The sequence below is a fragment of the Chelmon rostratus genome, chromosome 7 (assembly GCF_017976325.1).
Source record: "Chelmon rostratus isolate fCheRos1 chromosome 7, fCheRos1.pri, whole genome shotgun sequence".
Classification (NCBI taxonomy): Eukaryota; Metazoa; Chordata; class Actinopteri; order Chaetodontiformes; family Chaetodontidae; genus Chelmon; species Chelmon rostratus.
In genome coordinates, this window is record NC_055664.1 from 22860123 (window position 1) to 22880379 (window position 20257).

General features: G+C 38.4%; 1 protein-coding gene across 2 annotated transcripts; it reads right to left on the bottom strand.

Annotated features, from left to right (window-relative positions):
• Nucleotides 1-4295: 4295 nt before the first annotated feature.
• postnb (periostin, osteoblast specific factor b) lies at nucleotides 4296-17809 on the bottom strand. Of its 2 annotated transcripts, XM_041940301.1 has the most exons (22): nucleotides 17672-17809; nucleotides 17077-17175; nucleotides 13517-13581; nucleotides 13135-13292; nucleotides 12888-13052; nucleotides 12644-12790; nucleotides 12168-12309; nucleotides 10827-11039; nucleotides 10565-10699; nucleotides 9828-9976; nucleotides 9591-9727; nucleotides 9265-9395; nucleotides 9032-9162; nucleotides 8643-8745; nucleotides 8445-8512; nucleotides 8096-8141; nucleotides 7935-7964; nucleotides 7276-7428; nucleotides 7143-7190; nucleotides 6525-6590; nucleotides 6398-6436; nucleotides 4296-5241 (listed from the first exon to the last, which is right to left on the bottom strand). In XM_041940301.1, the coding sequence occupies exons 1-22, from the start codon at nucleotides 17788-17790 to the stop codon at nucleotides 5213-5215; spliced, it is 2373 nt and encodes a 790-aa protein (XP_041796235.1). In that variant the 5' UTR covers nucleotides 17791-17809; the 3' UTR covers nucleotides 4296-5212. The 2 variants fall into 2 exon arrangements, with proteins under 2 accessions (XP_041796235.1, XP_041796236.1); XM_041940302.1 differs by lacking the exon at nucleotides 6398-6436.
• Between the last annotated feature and the right edge of the window lie 2448 nt (nucleotides 17810-20257).

The window sequence follows — 20257 nt, forward strand, 5'->3', positions numbered from 1 at the left end:
ACTGGCTTTATTATGATTAATTATTATGCTGTTATTTATAATTATAGCAGGTATTGAATGGAATTTATATTTAATGAAGATTGTGCTAACCAAAGAAATTTGGGTGTGGAAGTACACAAAGGCATATTTATACAACATACACTTCCAGAAAGTATCCTGAGAGTAAATAAAGCTCTTGGCAAAAAACAAATAGTCTGATTTGAATATAGAGAAGATTATTTTTTTGGATTCCATTTATGTAACCCTGGCAATTATTTCTGGCAGTCTCTGTGTCAGAGCATGACAGATTATGTAACTGAATCTGCTCTTCTGAATGACACATAATGCAGTGATGGAAAATCAAAGTCACTGTGCTCTATGGATCCTTATTAACTGTGTAACCAGCTTACTTAGTATTAGGATTAATAGTGTTGATTTGGATGGTTTAACCTGATAATAATCCTGCAAACATTCAGGTGTGCATCATTCACTTATTAGAGAAGGTAAGTTGACCTGGCTGTTATTAGAAATGGTTCAGTTTGATGAAGGACAATCAACATGTAAATAGAGAATTAATAGTTTCTCAGTGACTTGTGGTCCATTGGGAAACAACATACCTTGTCATTACCAACAATTGTACATTTGGCAAAGAACATTCTTACATTAAAGTAAGAAAAATTACTGATCCAGATGGGATCTACTGAAGTGTTTTGTCTTTACTGTAATAGATGTTGAGTGAAGGTGCAATACATCACAGTGGATTTGAGATTGGAAACAGGCCCACGGGCTGGAAAGTAAGTTTTGAAAGGTGAATTTGTTTCTGCCTGTGGCCTGGCTCACAAAACAGGTTTGTCATTGTCAGGCTATCACAAAGCCTTCACAAAACCTAAAACTAGTTATACCTAGACCCACAATGCCGATTATCTGGCTCAGGTAATACAAAATTTACCAACTCAGCTACATGTTCATTCACAGCAGTAAAGTGGGATTAACAACAAATAGTCAATAAAAAAAGCCACATGCTTAAAATTTGCCCAAAGCAAAGACAAAAAACTCTCGCTTCACGAGACCTGCTTGATAAAGTACTTAGTCGTGGTTAATAGTAGCTAGATTTGTTCGTACTGATAAGCTACCGTCAAACAAAGTTCAAACACCTGCAGCCTTTCCAGTTATATTTTGTTACAGAACAGTTAAAAACTGCTCAATCCACCTGTAATCCACCATCTGTAATATGTACGCTCTGAAAGTCAGACTGTCGATTCAGGTGAGCTTTCATGATTTACGGTAAAGAAACACTTCCCTGACCTGGAACTGTCACCCAGAAATTAGTAGGAGGATGTAAATTCTTGTTTCCATCAATATGAGAAAATTTACATTTTTTTTACATGCTTGGATAATGTTCAAACATACCCCCCATCTCATGTGGATGAGGGCAAATTTGATTTCATCATAGCCAAGTCTATACACGATGGCACCGCAGTGGAAACTCATCCAAGACCGAGAAGCCACCATGCCAGGAACATGTCAGCTCTGTGGAGTCAATGTTGCATCCAGATGATGAGTCACTTTCACACAGCTGCATTCAAGGCATTCACCGATAAGCACATTTACTGGGCCAGAAGTTCTTCTGGTGTGCTTACATGATTGACTTGGGCCAATTAAAAGCAGACTGAAACCTTACCTGAACTCCTGAATGCTAGATGAGGTATTACTGTATGCTACATCAAGAACAGCTTGATTGAGTTGACAATTAAGTAATTGATTGACATCAATGACATCTGATCAACCCGACTCAATATAAAGCAGTAACAGCTTTAGTGTGATTTTCTAATTTTCTAATAGCCATATTATGTAAAGTTAGCACTGCATAGTGTATTGATTATTAGGTATTTGATGGATTATTGAATTCTGGAACTTGATCTGTCTGTTTGGTGATGTAGAAATTAATGTGGTGCTAATGTGGTGCTATAAAAATATCATTGTCTCTCATGTAATTAATACACTTTGGTCACAAAAAAACAACAAAAGGCTGAAAGTGAAGTGAACGCTCATCCAGCAGAAAGATTCTGCATATGCATTTGCCGCCTGTGTGGTTTTGCTTTAGGATGAATAGACAGCTGCCTCTTGGTGATAGTGATGAGCAGTGGAAACTGCCACGCCAAGTCAAGTGAAATTTGAATATGTTGCTGGTGATACCAGCAGTCTCATAAATGACTTAATAATAGATTGGGAGATCACTGCTGAGTACAGTGTGGAAAATCCAAGACCAAATGGAAAAGCAATAGGATCCTCCAGCAGATGTTTTCTCAATTCTCAGACAATGTTGTAAATGTATAAAATATTGCCTGCTGTGCGTCTGGCTGCTGAATGTATACACTCTCTGCGTAGGGAAGTTTGCATGGTACTTTAGCATTATGCTAAAGTATTTGGTTAGTATCTGCTGGTAAACCTAGTGCACCAGTGACTGACACTCTAAAAATATGATTACTAACCAGGGACATTAGTGAAGGGAAAATATTACATAGGAAAGCAAACAAACAGGAGGATAAATGATTTATTTTGATGGTCCCAGCCCAACTGCAGCATTTCAAGCTGACAACTTGTATCTTCATCTGTGCAGCTGCACCTGACTAATTGTTGTACCAGTCAACAAAAAAAGATCCTTTATAAATACTGAATTAGGGTCAGTCAATTGCAGCATGACTTTTGTTAGACAGGACGAGACACTAAATCCCCCTGAATCCAACACAAATTCATCAAATTTCTACTTGTTTTAGAGTGGTGCCTCTCCTTCTTTATACTGAAGAAAATATAGCTGCGCAAAATCAATAACATGAGTTGTATTGCATTTAATTTTATAATGTAAGAAAAATATGGCATGAGATTTATTATGCACCAAATTGAGCAGTTTACATATATAGTTGTTGTCATAACATGCATTGAAAAATGAAGCCTGTCAGTTCAACATGTTTTCATCAGAGGTGACCTCATTGGTACAGTGTAAAGCAACACATTACATGTTATGTTATTACATGTTGAGTACAGATGTGAAAATGTTGATCTATGCAAAACAGTAAAAGGTTTAAGGGGTTCCATATGACCAACTCCAATAAAAGGTGGAACGCCATATAAAACACAAAGAAAACTGAGTGTGATAACTTGAATCTGAAGCAGCAACATGCATCAAACAAGTCGGGAAAGGAACAACAAAAGACAAAGTTGTGGAATGCTCCAAAAACACCTGTTCTGGATCATTCCACAGGTAAACAGGTTGATTAGTAACAGGTGATAGTATCATGATTGGGTATGAAAGGAGCATCCTGGAAAGGCTCAGTCGTTCACAAGCGAGGATGGAGCGAAGTTCACCACTTTGTATATGATTGTATAAAGGATTTTACTACATGGGCTCGTAAAAGAGTTGTTGGAAACTGCTCCTTTGAAAATGACTGCATTCTGTATTTATTTATGTTTTGCACGGCGTCCCAGCTTTTGGGGAATTGGGGTTGTATTTTTTTGTCACATCTGTTGGTTTTTCTGTGTAGTAAATGATATAGCAATTTTTTTTGTGCTTTTTGTTTGATTGGCAGGCAAGTTATTATTCTAAATTTCCACAGGCCACTGACTGGATGAACAGGCAGACTGTTTCACTTAAGATGTCATTTCAAATATTACTAAATAAAGCAGCATGTACTGTAAATGGCACCATAATGATCATCAGTATAATGATGACTTCAGACAGTGGTTAACCAGCTGCCTGGATCAATATAGCCTGTTTTTGCATACTGTAAATTATTTTCAATGTAAAGATGATGATTATGTACAGATGAGCAAAAAATTACTCATACACTTTGCCTTGTTTGTGTTTTTGTATGTTGTATCAGTAAGTGTTTGTATCTTGGCAGCTGCTCCAATTTTTAACCATTTTGGTCGATCCAAGAAGCCATAAACTGCGCTGAAGAGCTTTGCACATGAGCCAAATAACAGAGGAGCTGGGCCTGACCCAAAAGTCTGCACACAACAGCTCACACAATGTCCCTGCAACCTCAGGGCAAATATTTCAGCTGGCTGTATAGTTACAAACACCATCTTAAATATGATTTACAGGTTTGTCTGATGAACACATTTCAATGCATTCATTGTTGTGCATTTCATAATACCGACTATGAGTGAAACCATATTTACTGATGCTAAAGTTAACGTCAATGATTGATTTGTTTACACATTAAGCGACTTATAAAGGAACACCATAATATATGGAGAAACGTGCATTACATGAAAAATGGGAAAAGAGAGTTTGTTTTGCACATTCACCCAGTTTATTTTATATTTTACATAATGTCTTGGAAGCTTCTAAAAGTAGACTGCCATGCTCCCTTTAAACATACAGAAAAATGACTGGGTCATTGAAAAGGATAACTTAGTGAAATCTGAAGACTGTACTTGGAAATACAAAATGCAGACATAATATTCAGATGTGACATGTGATATTTTAGACTCTCTTCTCTGATGTTGACTGCCTAAGAGCCTTACATTAGAGTACAAGTACATTAGAAATTAAACAGTCTCCTCAGATGCCCTCATCAAATTGGCATATTTATATCAAAGAATGCACTTTATTGACAGATGTTTGAAAATGGAAAGAAAAAACCTGCAGTGGGATACATTGTTCCAAAATGATACAAGCACAGACAACATTTACACGAAATCTTGAACAACTTACAGCCAGAGAAATTAGAAGTATGTGAAAGTTTAAGTCTGAAGACACATCATTTTCTTTTTCAATCTTTATCATGCTAAGATAATATAAATCTTCCCAAACATCTAGTAAAATCTCCTTACTTTAACCTTCACCTCGAGTGAAGGCATAGAAAAGTTTAGAATTAAAGTGTTTTATTACTGCACTAATGGCTTGGATTTAAAAGACTTTATTGCTACCCTGAAATGTTCCATGTCTTTAAAGTCATGCCAAAATGTTCATTTGAACATGGCTTACTTACATTTGTTGCATTAAAAGACTCTTTTCAGACATTGCACACTCATAACTGATATACATTCAAAGCACCATTAAATTGTTTATGAGAATAGCTTTGTTTTTGTCAGTTACACCTATTACAGTATATTTGAAATCACTGACATTTTAAGTGTATCCCCTGTATTAAACACCAGTTTCAACCTGTGGGTTTGCCGTCACTCTGTTTGCCTTTACAACGTCGATATTCTCATCCGTCCATGCTCAGTCTCTTCCCCTCCTCCTGTTTCCAGCTGGTAAAAAAAGGGAAAAGGAGAGAACCCTTAACACATGTCAGTCAGCCAACTCATATGGAATAGATCTTTACGTGATTGTCGAATATGCGCTGCGTTGCGACTGGCGTCTAGGTTCTGATCTCATCACTCCCCACAAAGAAACGCCAAGCTCAGCATAGCAGAGAGTGGGAACGATGATGATAGTAACTTATAGACTCCACTTGTAGGCTACAAGTGGATGCTGGCATGGAGCTGAGGCTCATGGAAAGCTGTACAGTTTGGACAGCAGCTGCAGCGGCACCATGTGTCAGCATAGCTTTCATGTGAGCATTGTGGCGGCAAGCATGGCAGTACAAGAGTGAGTATCGCACAGTTAGCTTAAAGGAATGGTTTGAACATTTTTAAGGAAAATGCTTATTGGCTTTCTTACAAGAATTAGATGAGAAGATTGATTCCGTTCCAATTTCTGTATAGTATATATGAACAATCAGCATCTGGTTAACCTAATTTCACACTGGAACAGTGGGAAACAGTCTGTATCTGTCCGAAGTTAACAAAATCCACCTACCAGCACCTCCAAAATGCATTAACACAATAAAATAAAATGAAAATCAATCTGTGCAAAACATGCATTGAAATAACAACACATTGTGGTTTTATCTGGGTTATGAGCAAGAAATGGTGGCCAAGAAATTAACTAGGACATAACCTCCCCCAGTACAACACTGCCTGAATTACACAAACAAAATATATTGTGTTAATAGAATGAGTTTTAGAGGTGTTGGTAGGCAGATTTTGCTACCTTTGGGCAGACCAAGGCTATTTGTTTCTCCCTCTTTCCAGTCTTGATGCTAAGCTAGGCTAATTGGCTGTGGGCTGTTGCTTCATATTTACTGTACAGACACGAGAGTGGTATCAGTTTGCTCATATAACTTACAGCAAGAAACTGAGAAGCCTAAGCATATTTCCCAAAATGTGAATTGATTCCTTTAAGTACACCCGCCATGACTGAAGGGGTGTGTTGGATACATGATGCAGGGAGAAGAGCATGCCACGTGCACATGGCAGCTGACTCCGACTGCATGAACTAGCTCAAAGGCTAAGCTGCATTTAGCCAATTACAATGCATTATTTTCTTTATTAGACCCGCTTGTTTTTTCTTTTCTTTTTTTACCCGTAACTCTTCGGGAAGCAGTTCTTCTTGAACTACCTCCTATAAAGGCAAACAAACACATTAGTCAAACATTACTCAGGAATTATTCTTTCCCAGTCACTGCGATGTATAAACTGATAAAACTTACCTTGGATAAATTTGGTAAGTCGTTCAGGGTCAAAATTAGAGTTGGAAATTTCTGAAAGCTCAACACCTGAAGAAAAAACAAAATATCCTCAAAGTGAAACTGAAACATGTTGTACAGGGATGCATTGTACTGTTCTGTAAGAAACTTTGCCCTAAAGAACAATCAGGTTGTATTTAGATCATTTTAACCTTAATATACAATAATATATTACATTAATATATATATATATTCATTCATTCACATTGAACATGTGTTTAAACAGTTGCAGTTTGATGAGATTTACATAATATGTGCTTTCAGTTTATTTAATAACTCATTAGAATTCATTATATTTTGTTTGTAAAATAATTTCCTATTTTTTACAAGTGGCATTACTTGTAATTCATGAACTAGTGCAAATTTAACTGATACTATTTTATATTTGTGAATGGGAAATATTTCCCTACAAATTAAATCACATTTACCACTGAGAGGCTGATGTGCAGAGAGGTGAGCAATAAAACTTTTGCCACCATTGATCGTTATAGTCACACAAACTAGGATAATAATCCCCAATATTTAAAATAACTAGAATCGTCCTTAAATTTCTGTTCTCAAATTTGAATACGTTTCACTGACCTTCCAGGTTCATGTCGCTGGTGCCAGTGCTGACTGAGTACTGAGGACCTGTGGATGACAACATTCAGAGTTCTTGAAATGATAAATGATGTAAAGCTAATGCCTTGTTGATTCAAGTAAAAAATAACATTACCTGTGACAACCCTGGTGACTTTAGTAACAGAGGGTTGACCTTCAATGACCCTGGTAACCTTGGTGATAGAGGGTTGACCTTCAATGACTCTGGTAACTTTGGTGATGGTGGGTTCCCTCTGGATAACCCTTGTCACTTTGGTCACATCAGGAACTATAAAAGCATAGAAAGCATGTTTCACTCATGGAAGTTACAGGCAGCACAGCACCGCCCCTCAATGCAGAGAATTTTCCATTTGCATGCAGGGAACATAGCAAACGGACCTTTCACTGGACACAGAAGTTGCTTTAAAAAATGTGATTCATATTTAAAGGAGAAATATTATTTTTGCACAGATATGTTTTAATTTTATAAATCATGTTACTTTGTATTTATTCATTTTGTAAATATGAGAATTAGATGGTAACATTTGATGGTACAAAAATAAGCCAGTAGCAGAAAATAGATTATCTTTTCTTTTTTTTTCCTCTGATTGGATTACTTCCCTCTATATTTTATCTGGACTAAGAAAAGGTGTCAGTGGTTGATTAGTACACATTTAAATAAAACTTTTCCCCGATTCTATGCATGAAACTGTTTTATTAACCAAATATAATGTGTCAGACATTACTGATTAGGAATCACATGATGATGACACTCTGTAATCATCATTACTGTACCTTCCTGGACGACACGAGTGATGATCCTCTCTAATAACAATGGGAGATATAAAGCCATTAATTACAATGAAGGATGTCTTTTAGGATATTTAAAACACTGTATTGCAAAAAAAGAATAAATAAATAAAAACACAAATAAATGTAATAATATTGTTACTTACTCATAAATGTAAGGGGAATTTCCTGATATCTGAATCCTGAAATATACTGTAAAAAAAAGGTATAACAAATCTCATAATGAATTCACCAGTGGAAAAATAAAAATAAAGCAACTCTTGTGTTCAGTCAGAACCAACATACCATCACACTTATTCATAACCACTAGCTTAATGCTCTGCACAGATGGTCTTCAAGCAGGTTCTTGTTTAGTACTTTCTGTTGAATTACATAAATTGTGTTTTGGCAGCCATAAAAGGAATAAATAAAAAAACCCTGCACATAGACAACTGCACCCTGCCCTTAATTAACCTTGCCGCTTTAATAACAAGAAGTCAGTTTTTGATATGACACCTTAATTTGCATGTAAGTGATGATCCTCTTCAATAGCATGAGGAGATCCTGGCTTCCAACCGGGATATCTGGAAGAAAGTGCAGGGCGTTAACTGCAGTCTGGCCTTAACAACAGTTACAAAATGCAGAGAGTGCATCTCCTGACAGATTTTCAAAAGGAAGAGAATATTAACAACGTTGACTGGGTGAAAAATGTACCTCCAGGATACAAGACTTGGTTGACAAAGTGAAGGACTCCATTTGTGGCCATCATATCAGATTTAGGGACTTGGACAGAATTCACTTGCATAGTGTTGTTTGCCTGAGGGAGACAGTTAAAACATTTACAGACAAGAAAACCACAAAATGAAGGACTTGAATGAACCTGCATCTTAAAATATGAAGAGTGAACTCAGTAAATAATGTAGATCACTGGGTTTCAAAATTGATGATAAGATTTTATCAGATAATAAAAAATGACACTACCATAATTTACTGAATAATTAAAATATAGCTTTGCATGCAAGATAACAAAAGCTATGAATTGCTCAAGGTATAAAGTGAGTTGACATTAGTTGATGTTCAGTCTTACTGCACTAAATACTTACAAACACCACTTTGAGGTTGCTGCCCTGGAGAGACTTGAGCAGGTTTGTCACCCCAGTCTCCAAGCCACCACCAATTACGATACCATTATTAAAGTGATACAGAAGGATTGTTCTGAGAGCATTTATGTCACCTGAAATAAAGACGTCAGACACATAAATCATTCATTTATTTTGTGTGATCGTCAACTAACAACTTTAAATACAATAAGATAAAGAGAGTCTGGGAGACCCACTCTTCAACAAGGCCAGATCACTGTTGCTCAACCCTGTGAAAGCCTTATCACTTGGGGCAAACAGAGTGAAGTCTCCCTCCTGTTTCAGTAGGTCAGTCAAGTCAGCAGCTTCCATCAGAGACAAAAAGATCCTGCAGCACAGAGAAGAAAACAGTAACTTGGCTATTATAGAAACCACTGAGGACTGACATGCTGCAACAGCAGCACTTTCTCATTCCCATATGTGCCATGTGGATTTAATGGAATGATACAGAAAGATGTGGTTTGAGTATTACGCACCATTTTAATACCACAGTCCATTTGCACAAACATTGCTCTCTACTTACTTGAACCCTCCATTTTCTGTCAGAATCTCAAACATAGTTTTGTCTGCCGGTTTCAACAGAGTCCTCATAAGATGAAGGGCCCCATTGCTTCCTTCCTTACTGCCTCTTATCAGACAGGAATTCTCAATGCACACAGCCTGCAGAAATAATCCACAAGTTAAAGGCAAGGGATTAATGTTACGTCTGTTCAGTGGCACCTGGCTTCAATTTTCAGATAAAACTTGGAAATGGACGCACTGTGCGATAGATGAAGACCCTCAGAAGTTTTCCTCCAATGGTCTCCAGCCTCTGGCCATTATACAGCTGTCCCAGGACAAGCTTAGTCTTCAAAATGTGGCTCTCCAGGATAATCCTGAGCAACCTCTGATCCATGGACATCACTTCATCTGCAGAGGAAAGAAAATGAAGGAGAAGGAAAGGCCTTGAAGTCCTGAGAGCAGCACCCATAAAACTAACTGTGATCATATCTGCTGTCAGTGACTTGATTTATTGCATAGTTCTGTAGGTGGAACATGTACAGAACATGTAGGTTACTGTAATGTAGGTAACAGTAAATTTTAGATTTGAATGTAAAGTTCCTGTTACATACAGCGCTTGCTGCCTTCTGCATTGCTTCCACCCATTTAAAAACGTATGTCTGTAATGATAAAAGTATTCTGCCTCAATTAATTACACAGTCTTGTTAAAGAAACAAAACATTACCACTCGCATTAATAGAAGTCCAGGAATGTTCTCTGGTGGAATTGGTCTTACATGGCATAAAGCTTCTGCAGTGTCCCAATAAATCCATGATTTCCTTGAAGCCCCATAAACATATCTATTCACTTACGGGTTAGCACACGAGGGAAAATAAGAAACATTCTCCTTTATTCCAGACTGTGACGGAGTGTGGAGCAGCCAGGGTTCATATTTAGCCAACCACTGAGAGGAAAACAGAGGAACACGCATGATGTAATGATCAGTATGTGACTCACCATTGAAGGCAATGTTGAGGGGAGCCAGCAAAGTATACTCAGCCTCTGGTCTCATGGCAGCAGAGAGTCCCAACTCGGACACCATGTCACCAAAGGTTGACTGGGAACTTCCCAACAGTTCCATCACCCGCTTAGCTTAAAAGGCACAGGAAAACCCAACACCATTGAAATATGGATTACAGAAACACCTGGCACAACTATGTATTTCTGTAGTAAACCAGCTAGGCTTTACCAGGAGGAAAAGAGCAGATGGGAGTCTAACCTGAGTCTGGCATGAGCACTTGGTCAATGAGGTGGATGACACCATTGGTAGTGACAATGTCCTTCTTGCGCACCATCTTGACGCCGTTGACGGTTAAACTTTCGCCATCACAGCCGATCTCAATGTTGTTGCCCTCCAAAGTCTCATAAGAGCTGCCAGCCATGATGGCCTCAGAGCACTGGACTGAGTCCAGAAGGTGGAAATTAAGAAGGGCTGAAAAAACAAGGCAAAGTTTGACATGAATCGTGGTTTAGGCGTAAAGGCAGAACTCTGTTGGCTGTGGCTCAGCACCAACCAGCACCATGCATGGCAGCTTTGTGTGTGTCAGTGGGTGAATGAGAGGCAAAATTGTAAAGTGCTTTGTCCGTTAAGGTAGAATGTGCTTTATGAATGCAGTCTATTTTCCATGTTTATTTGAATTAAGAGTGGGTCAGATAGCTGCATGGGCTGTTTTGTGTTCTTTCTCATTGTACTGCAGCTCAGGATGCAACGTCCTGAGAACCTGAAGACCCTTTGGATCCCTTGGGTCCGTGAGTGAAAAGACTTGGGATTTCTTCAGTTCTGTTTAACTTTGTGTGAAATGGTCTGATCTCACATCACAGGGCAAGCAGTGGGCTAATAAAAAGTGTGGGGTTGTTGCCAATTTGACCAGCTTGCTGACTGAAGCAGCTGCTTCCTGCCTCTCAGTGTTGATACAAAACAAGCTATTATTAGAAAAGTTGAGTTTCTGCTGTGTTTTGTTGTTTTTTTTGTTGTTGTTTTGCTTTGATTTCTCAACATCTTACAGTCAATGTATATTTGAATTTTTAACTTGCTCTGCTTGATGTTTGCAGTGACATAATTCTTGCAAATGTTTGAGTAGCTACATATGTTGATCTTGACCTACTCACGACATATATAACTAAAAAAACAAAAAGCAAAAACATAACAAAACATTACCAAAGTGTCAAACGATGTGTTGCATTGTTTGACTTTCCACCCACAATGTCATGCATGACTTGAAAATAGAGACTTATTTTTATTACTCTTCAGTAGAACTTTGTTATGTACAGCTTGCCAGATGTGTCTAAGTTCCAGTCCGCTGTGGCTTCATCTGTTTCAAATTGGAAGAAGTTGAACATGTAAAAAGAATCACTTCATGGGTGATTTAGCCTAGCATCAATGCCGCCAAGGAACCACTGCATTTCTTTTCCTGTACCTTCATCATGGAATATAAATATGGTCCTAGTTTGCTGAAGTTAACATTAATCCCCAGTCGCCACTGCAATGTTTTAAATGGCCTTGAGTGATCTTCTGGGCATTAAGGAAAGCTACAGACCTAAGAGTAAAAGTCTGCTTTACCTTTAAGGACCTCCTTGTCACTCTGAAGTCTCTCCAACACTTCACTGCCCAGACTCTCAAAGGCTTCGTTGGTGGGGGCAAAGAGAGTGTAATGTCCTGGCTGACCCAGCTTGTCCAACAGTCCAGCACTTTGAGCCACATCCTAGATGGTGATTTTACCAGCAGGATCACGTTTAATGAACTTAAGCGTACAATAGAGTACAGTATATATACTTCAGCTATCAATTGCATGATATTCTATTCATCTGAAAAATACATTTAAAAGCAGTTTAATCACAAATGCAAACTGCAATATATTTTTGTTTGAACTTTTTAACTATTTCTGGCACATTTACTGCTTCCTTTACTAAAGTATTGTGTACTGTCCCTGTTAAATGAAACAAGCAAACAAATGATTTATCTTTTTTCCCTGTTAGTTGTACTGCATTGCTCCCATGTCAAACCTTCACATTAGATCCCCGTATGTGCGTACTTACACTCAGAGTTGTCAGGTCATCATCAACCTCGATGACATCCTGCATTGTGCGTCCAACAGCGCTGATAACACGGTCAATGACATGAACAACTCCATTGGTGGCAACCTGGTTACCATAGATAATCCTGGCGCAGTTCACCGTCACCACCTGCGCCGTACATATACTTCATTGTTATAACACTGAAAATGTTTTTTAGTTTAACTACAAGGGGACTGTTATGATCATACTGAATGATAATACTCACCCCATTGGAGTAATGGTTAATATGGAGACCAAGGTCATTGTACATGGAGGTGACCGTCATTCCATTCCTTAAATCTTTCGTTAAGAGGCGTTTGTTGGCCATGTGATAGTGCAGAGCGTTGTACAGTTCAATGTTCACATTGCTGACGAGTGCACTCCTGACTGTCTGTTGAGGTGAGGAAAATAAAGTTTAAAGTGTTAAAAACTCACAGGCAAAGAGGTCCCACTGTTTTTTGTTCTTGACTCACCTCATCCAAAAGCTCCCAGGCCTCATTGCTGGGGGCAAAGAAGGTAAAGGATCCAGATCCCTCGATCTCAGGCCTTAGCTTAGAAATGTCAGCGTATCTTTGGGTTGAGGTGGCCTTCACCAGACCCAAGGTGCCATACACATGGTCAATTGGAGCCACTAAAACATTAATTTACAACAAGCTTTGTTAGATGTCAGGCTGTCTTTCTGAAAATAGAAAAATCTAAAACATTTGGGACTTGTAAAGAAAGACCTACATGTGTCAACAATGTGCTATGGCATCCTCCTCTAGAGTGTTCAAAAATAGCACACAGCTGCTGTACAGTTGGAGGATATGGCTTCCACATTTATACACTGACTACATTGTATTTAACACACTGTACCTGCAGGGCAACCACGCATGCCCTCCATCTTCATGTACCCTGGACAGCATTCATAGAGCACAGTCCTGCAGGTGAAACACACAGATCAACTCAAACAAGAAGCATATATTTTTTAAATATAATACTGCTTGCAAGCATCTTTCAGCAAAGTTGTGCAAGAGATTTGTATTTTTTTTCTGGCTGCCATATTTTTAGCTGAATCGTCATTTGGCTTTGGTCTTGTGCATTCACTGTTTCCAGATGTTACTCATTATCTCCTTCATTACCCAAACAGGCCATGTGATCCAACAGCTTAGGCCAAAACCTAATGGAAAGGGTGCCTCGAGGATTATGCTACCATTACAGTAGTAGATTTATATTACCAAGGCCTCCTCTTTGAAGCTTAACAATTAGTTTGGACTATACTTTGCATTTGGTTAACCTCAGAAACATTAAGACTTTTGGCTTTCAAAAAACAGCGGTGTAATTAGCATAATGTTTTCTGAATTTTTTGTTGACACAAAGAACATTTAAAGTGTTCGACGGTCTGTATGGGAATCTTTGCGCTAATCTGAAAAAAACTTTATTCAATCATCACCAGAGTTTTTGCAGCATTTTTAACAGACTCTTGGAATTTAGGGAATGAGCGTTCTGTTTAGATAAATTAGATACAAACGATAAATGTTTTTTTTTTGGTGTTGGACAAACAAATGAGAGGCAGTGCCTCCTCTCCACTGTAAACAGTGCTGGACGCTGCAGACTGAGGAGGATAGTAAAATTCAAAGTGCAGCTGCTACATATAAACATGACTATACCGCTTGTGTCAGCAGGTTTGAACATGTTGGAACTATAGCATTGTTTCCAGCTCTTGGAGGACCAGACATTTGGAGATGTACATTTCACTTCAAATTACTACCAGGTATGCAACAATAAAAAGAGACCACAAGATATAAAGAACACCACAGATGTACCTATTAGCGATAAACAATACCACATGCGTCCAGTTTTGCCAGGGGAGTTCATTACTGTAGACTGCCCAGTTTTTATGGATAGAAACTCTAACAGGGAAGCTGCTTCTTCCCACATTTTTCATCTAAACAAGATTACAATAATCATGACAAATAGTAAGAACATTATCAAGTCCTCGTCAAATTGATCACTTACAAATGTCACAATGTATGAAGTAGCACAGTGTGGTTGGTTGTGTATGTGAGTGAACGGTGTATGGGAGCAGTTGCTTTATAGAACACAGAAGGAGGATCCGCACACCGAATGTGTGCTATTTGCAGTTCAAAATGGACTATAGCAACATTGTCAACACAAGTAAGGACAAACAGGTAATTGGATTTAATTACCTGATAATTTAAAGATGACACATGCAGAAGTTTCCAGCAGTAGGATTGGAACACTTCATAAGAATTCATTCACCTTTTGTGTGAGGAAAAAAATGCATGCGCACATGTGCACAGGTGATGAGTGTGACACAAATGTACCACATGCAAGAACAACCTTTTGTGGACAGCTAGCAGTCATTAGCAATTAATGACTAAACATTGAGGCTTTGGGAGGAAAGAGAAGACCTCAGGCAGAGACTTGTTTTCTTGACTGTAGTGGGTTGCTCATAGCTCTTATCCACTGTTGATGTCTCAGACAGAGTACAGACTGGGGCTTCTGGGTCATGGCTAACTGCACGTCTTTAACAGCTGTATTTGAATCAAAGTTGAAAGGAGTTGGAGGGACTGGGATGAGATCACACAAGCCCCATTGGGGCAGAGTCAGCAAACCCTCGCTACATTGCACTCCCACACTGGGGGATTGTGTCTGGCCATGGAGTTGGAAACTTTTGACTTGTCAGCATCTATAAAAGAACCTTTCCACTAAGATTCGTGATAACTTTGTCAAACATAGTATAAGCTGTACGTGGCTTTATTCCAATTCAACCCATCGCTAATGGGCAGTTTGGGGGTTTGGTTGTTCTGCTTCCAGAGCAACTCTTCCAGAGCAACTCTGGAAGCAGAAATATTCTCATTCATTGAATTAAACCACAGTGGGTGAAGACAAGTACACTGACTGGGTAAATAAAGTGAGACTGAGCACCAACTGCCAAAAACTACTGCAAAAAGTGCAATGCAAGCCATATTAAATCAGCTTGGTCGTTGAGTTAGCCTGAATGGATTTATACACTCAAGTTGGTAGCGCTTGCCTGTTGCTTGTAAGTACAGTGGAAGAAATGTCTTATTGTACTCTATCTTACACACAAGATTAATCTAGAATAAACTTTGTAGTACTTCTCAGCCTAATACAGTGTGATACAGAGATGCTGATGTCAAAGGTGTGCAGTATCTCTGCTACAGGCAAGATATTCCGCTCATTAGCTAAGTTATTTGCTTTTAAAGCACTTCCACTGAAAGTTATGTTGAAACAATTATAGAAACAAGTGAACTTCTGTAGAAAATGTTTTTTTTTAATTCTTGTGAACTGCTGGGAAACATCTGGGGGAGCTTGTGGAAGACATGAAGGGAGGAGGGATGGGAGGGTCATGGGTTTGGTTGGGGAACGTAATATGATCTGTCTGTGTCATGATAATGCGTGTTAATGCTGCATGTGCAAACATCTTTTGTGTATAATTCTCATCATGTGGCACATTAAATCACACCTAATCTGTTAAACTTAAGTTGCCCTTTAACACGTTTGTCTGTCTCCTGAATCAGAAACCAGTTCCTTTCAGGAGACCTCGCATGAGCATATTGTACATTGTGTTAGGTGTAAATCAGTAAATTTAGCTTTGGCCGAGCTATCTTTTGATTGATTCCATAGCCTAATGTCCGACTCCCATTGGAATAGATGAATTTATTTGGCTGTCCCCAACATTATCATTTGTCAAGTTCAATGAACAGTGTGAATTCTTCATGAAGAGCTAAGCCTATTAGAGAGCTGAGCACGACTTAGGCATAATGCAAGTATAGAAGCCAAGCTGAATATGTGTGTGTGTGACACAGAGAGAGAGCGAGAGGGGGGGAGAGAGACTGCAAAATAGGCATGGCTTCGATCCATGTTTAAACATAAAAGTGCTGAGAGTGCTGGAACAATAAGAGAAAAGGGGTTGTCTAGAATGATTGAGCTGAACACTTTTCCATTCATGAATACAGTCAACATTTTGCAGCCACATCATATCCTGGAATCAGTGGTTCACCACTGTGGCGTCCGACGAGGACAGGGCTTCTGAAACTATGAGAAACCTAACTTTGAGTTTGTAGGATCTAATAAGGTAGTCTTCAATACAAAGGCTTTAGGCCTGTGTCCACGAATGTGTTTTTCATTTTAAGATGGTAGATTGATTCAAAGTAAGATAACAGATGTCGGTCTCCATGGAAACATTAAAGTTTCCATGAAAACCCTTGAAGCAGCAGCAGCAGAAGAAGTAGAGGGAGAAAGCAAACACTAAATTGAAACGCTACATTTTCAAAGACTTACAAAACTGATGCTCAGGTCGAACCTTTTAGTCACTGAATTTGCTTGTAATGTTCATCTCTAAAAAGGAGAAACAACTTGTCCTGTTTGAAACATGAAACAAAACTTACGCTTTCTTTCCACAGATGGCCCCTTGGTACCAATTACGACAAGTGCTAAAGTACTTCTTCTTGGTCCCCATGACTTGCTGGAGCGCGCAGACATTGGGTCTGATGAGAATAGAGGGAGTAAAAGGGATCAAGCATTAATCACCAGGTAAAACATATGGATAACATCTCATGGAAACTAATTAACATGTGACAAACAGCCCTGCTGAGAAAGACAAGACTGTCAAGTGTGAATAATTGTTTGGCAACTACTCCTGCTGCATCTGAGACCAGACAGTCAAATATGAATAATGACATCCATGCCAGCTGGATGTGAAATTGGTTTGTCAGATTTGAGTTATGATTCAACAACTATTATTCAATAACACTTCATGACATATGCCACAAACGCACTATTGATTTTGTTGTGACTGCATTTCAATAAAAATAGAAAAGAGAAATGTGCAGAATACTACCATACCAAACAACCACTGATGCTTGTTATGCTCAAGTCCTATATATTATTGCATGCAAAATAAAATAACAACAACAATAACAACAAATGTGTAAAAAAAAATACATTCCAAATTAGCAGAATGGAAAACATTGATAAACTTACCCTTCTTTTCTTGCCCTGATGCGACTGTGGGCAACTATTTTGTCATAAGCTGAAGAGTCAGCCTTGTCAAATGTGGAGAGCACAAAGAGTGCAAAGGCAGCTACAAAAAGGAGCTTCATCCTTGATTTCTAAGCTAGCCCTTCCAGACCCAGAGTAACAGGAAAGGACTCAGGGTGGGAGTTTTTATACTACGAGTCTCACCCTCCACTCAAGGAGGATGGCAACGTTTCATGCATCCCTGGACCACCCAGAACCTCCCAAATCCACATTTCTATATGCAAATACACCAGGCTTCATCACTTTTGTGTGATGAATTATATTTCAATTATACTTGGTAGATTCTCCTATATATTAAATCATTTATGCAGGGGCATTTTTAAAAAGTGTGGACACCATCACGTTTACAAAATGCTCTGTTTGCCATTCTTCTTTGATGCAGGTTTAAAGGTGCACACATTTTGATGCATTTCTCACAAAATGTTTTTGTTATGTAAAAATATTCTAGTCTTGTTGATTTCACTTGTTTTAGGAATTTTCTGGAAAATTTAAAATGTCGCATTGCAGCTCTGGCAAAAAGGCAGTTTTACCTGATTAACAGCTGGAGTTAAACTGTGTGAACAGATCAGCACACTCTTTGTTTAAAAGTTTTTTTTAAGATTTTAAGGCTCAATATCTTTAGTTTTTAAACACATTTCTTAAGTAAAGCATTTCTAGAGCCCTGAAGCTGAGTGCCACATTAAGAGACACATAAGCAGATGGGATAGACAATCCAGCTGTATCTATAAAACTGTCATTTATTTGGACGCTAACAAAGAATCATTACATAATATCTGCTCTGAACTAATGCCAGAGCACTTACTGTTTAAATCTTTAAGAATGTAGTTTGCTCCACCTAGTGGTTGGAGGGAATGCAGGCAGTCATGGACAATATTTTCACGTAATAATTTTCACAATGATGAGGAGATAAATACTGAGCTGAACCATTATTCGAACTGTGACAGACTCCCTATGAAGGCAAACTTTTTAAACTTCATGTGTCTTTTTCAGTTTTAAATCCTAAAACGTCTATTTTCTTTTTTGCTATATCAAAATCTATATGAAGCTACTTTTATCATATTGTCGGATGTATTCTCATTGGAGTCACATCAAAATTTAATGCCACAAAACCTGATCTACATCTTAAACTCTCAAACTGATCTAACAGACATTTATATTTTCATATTAACAATACTATCTTGGCTACAGCTACAGACACAACAGAATAATTGTCTGTGAAATGCCTCAGACATCCACAGAATTGTTAAAAGTAAATGATGCTGCAACTCATAAACAGCATGAACACACATTATTATTATCATATTGTCACCGGTATAAAATAACCTCCTGAAAATAATTACCCATGATATTAGTTGATAACATGAATACACTGTATCATTTGGTTTATGACATTCAAACATCATTATTTCTAAAGTGTAGCTGTTTTGAGCTGTAACAGTGGGTATTGCTACTCACAGCATACCCAAGTGGCATCATTTCCACCAAACATTCTGCCACATGTTGTTCACCCTCCCAGCTAGCCAGATGTTCCAAATGTGAGCAGTAGAGTAATGTCCCCCAGGCAAGCAAGTCAATGGATTGTAAAAAAAAAAAGGGGAAAAGAAGCAGCCAGGATCCAATACCGCAGCACGGATTTGGGATTGGTGGCCTTGCATAAGCTTGTGTATTATGTGTATGTTTAGCCAGTGAGCCTGGAAGTAGAGAAGTTTAGAATATCAGAAAATGAACCATTCAGCAAACCATGTATCCATGAAAGAGATGTCACTTTCAAGGCAGCAAGCCTCTTAGGAACTTGACTAGTCAAGGCCTTCAGAAAAGCACTTAGGCACAAAATCCCCACCCGATCCTTTTCATCTCTCCTAAAATCCCAAAGACTGGAATACATTAACTTTACAATCCCAACATTCCAATGAGCAGCCAATTTCCAAACTAAGGACTAACAGGGAAGGCATAGGCATAGGGAAATAATGGCACCCATTAACTCACTTCAGTGATAATTAAATGCAGTGTAGCTTTTTCACTTTGAATTATAACACTGTGTGTGAATCAGACACTTTACACACACACACACACATACACACACACAGAGAGAGAGACACAAACACTGCATGTATCACAAAGAACAGATAAAGTAAGTTTTGTTCCCAAGTATAGCTTTCTCTCTTTGTAACTAGCCAGAAAGCTCATTTTCAGTAGAAAATAAAGGAATAAATGGGAGTTTTTCAGATACAGTACAAAGACCAAAACAGTCTGTTGATTAGCTTTCTAAAGATAGTGTGACTTGCTCTTGGCTGCTATGGTAACAGAAACCAAAAGAGACTTCATGCAGCCCCCCGGGTTGCTTGCAGCTTCAAGCTATGAAGGTGTGAAATCAAATAGCTGTCCAAAAGCAGAACATCGCAACTAAACTTCATTAACATACCACTAATAAAAGTGATACATAACTGCTACTACTACAAACAAATACTATGCTCATAGCAGTAATACAGTACTGTACTTCAAATGATCTCAGTGTTAGTGCAGTATGAA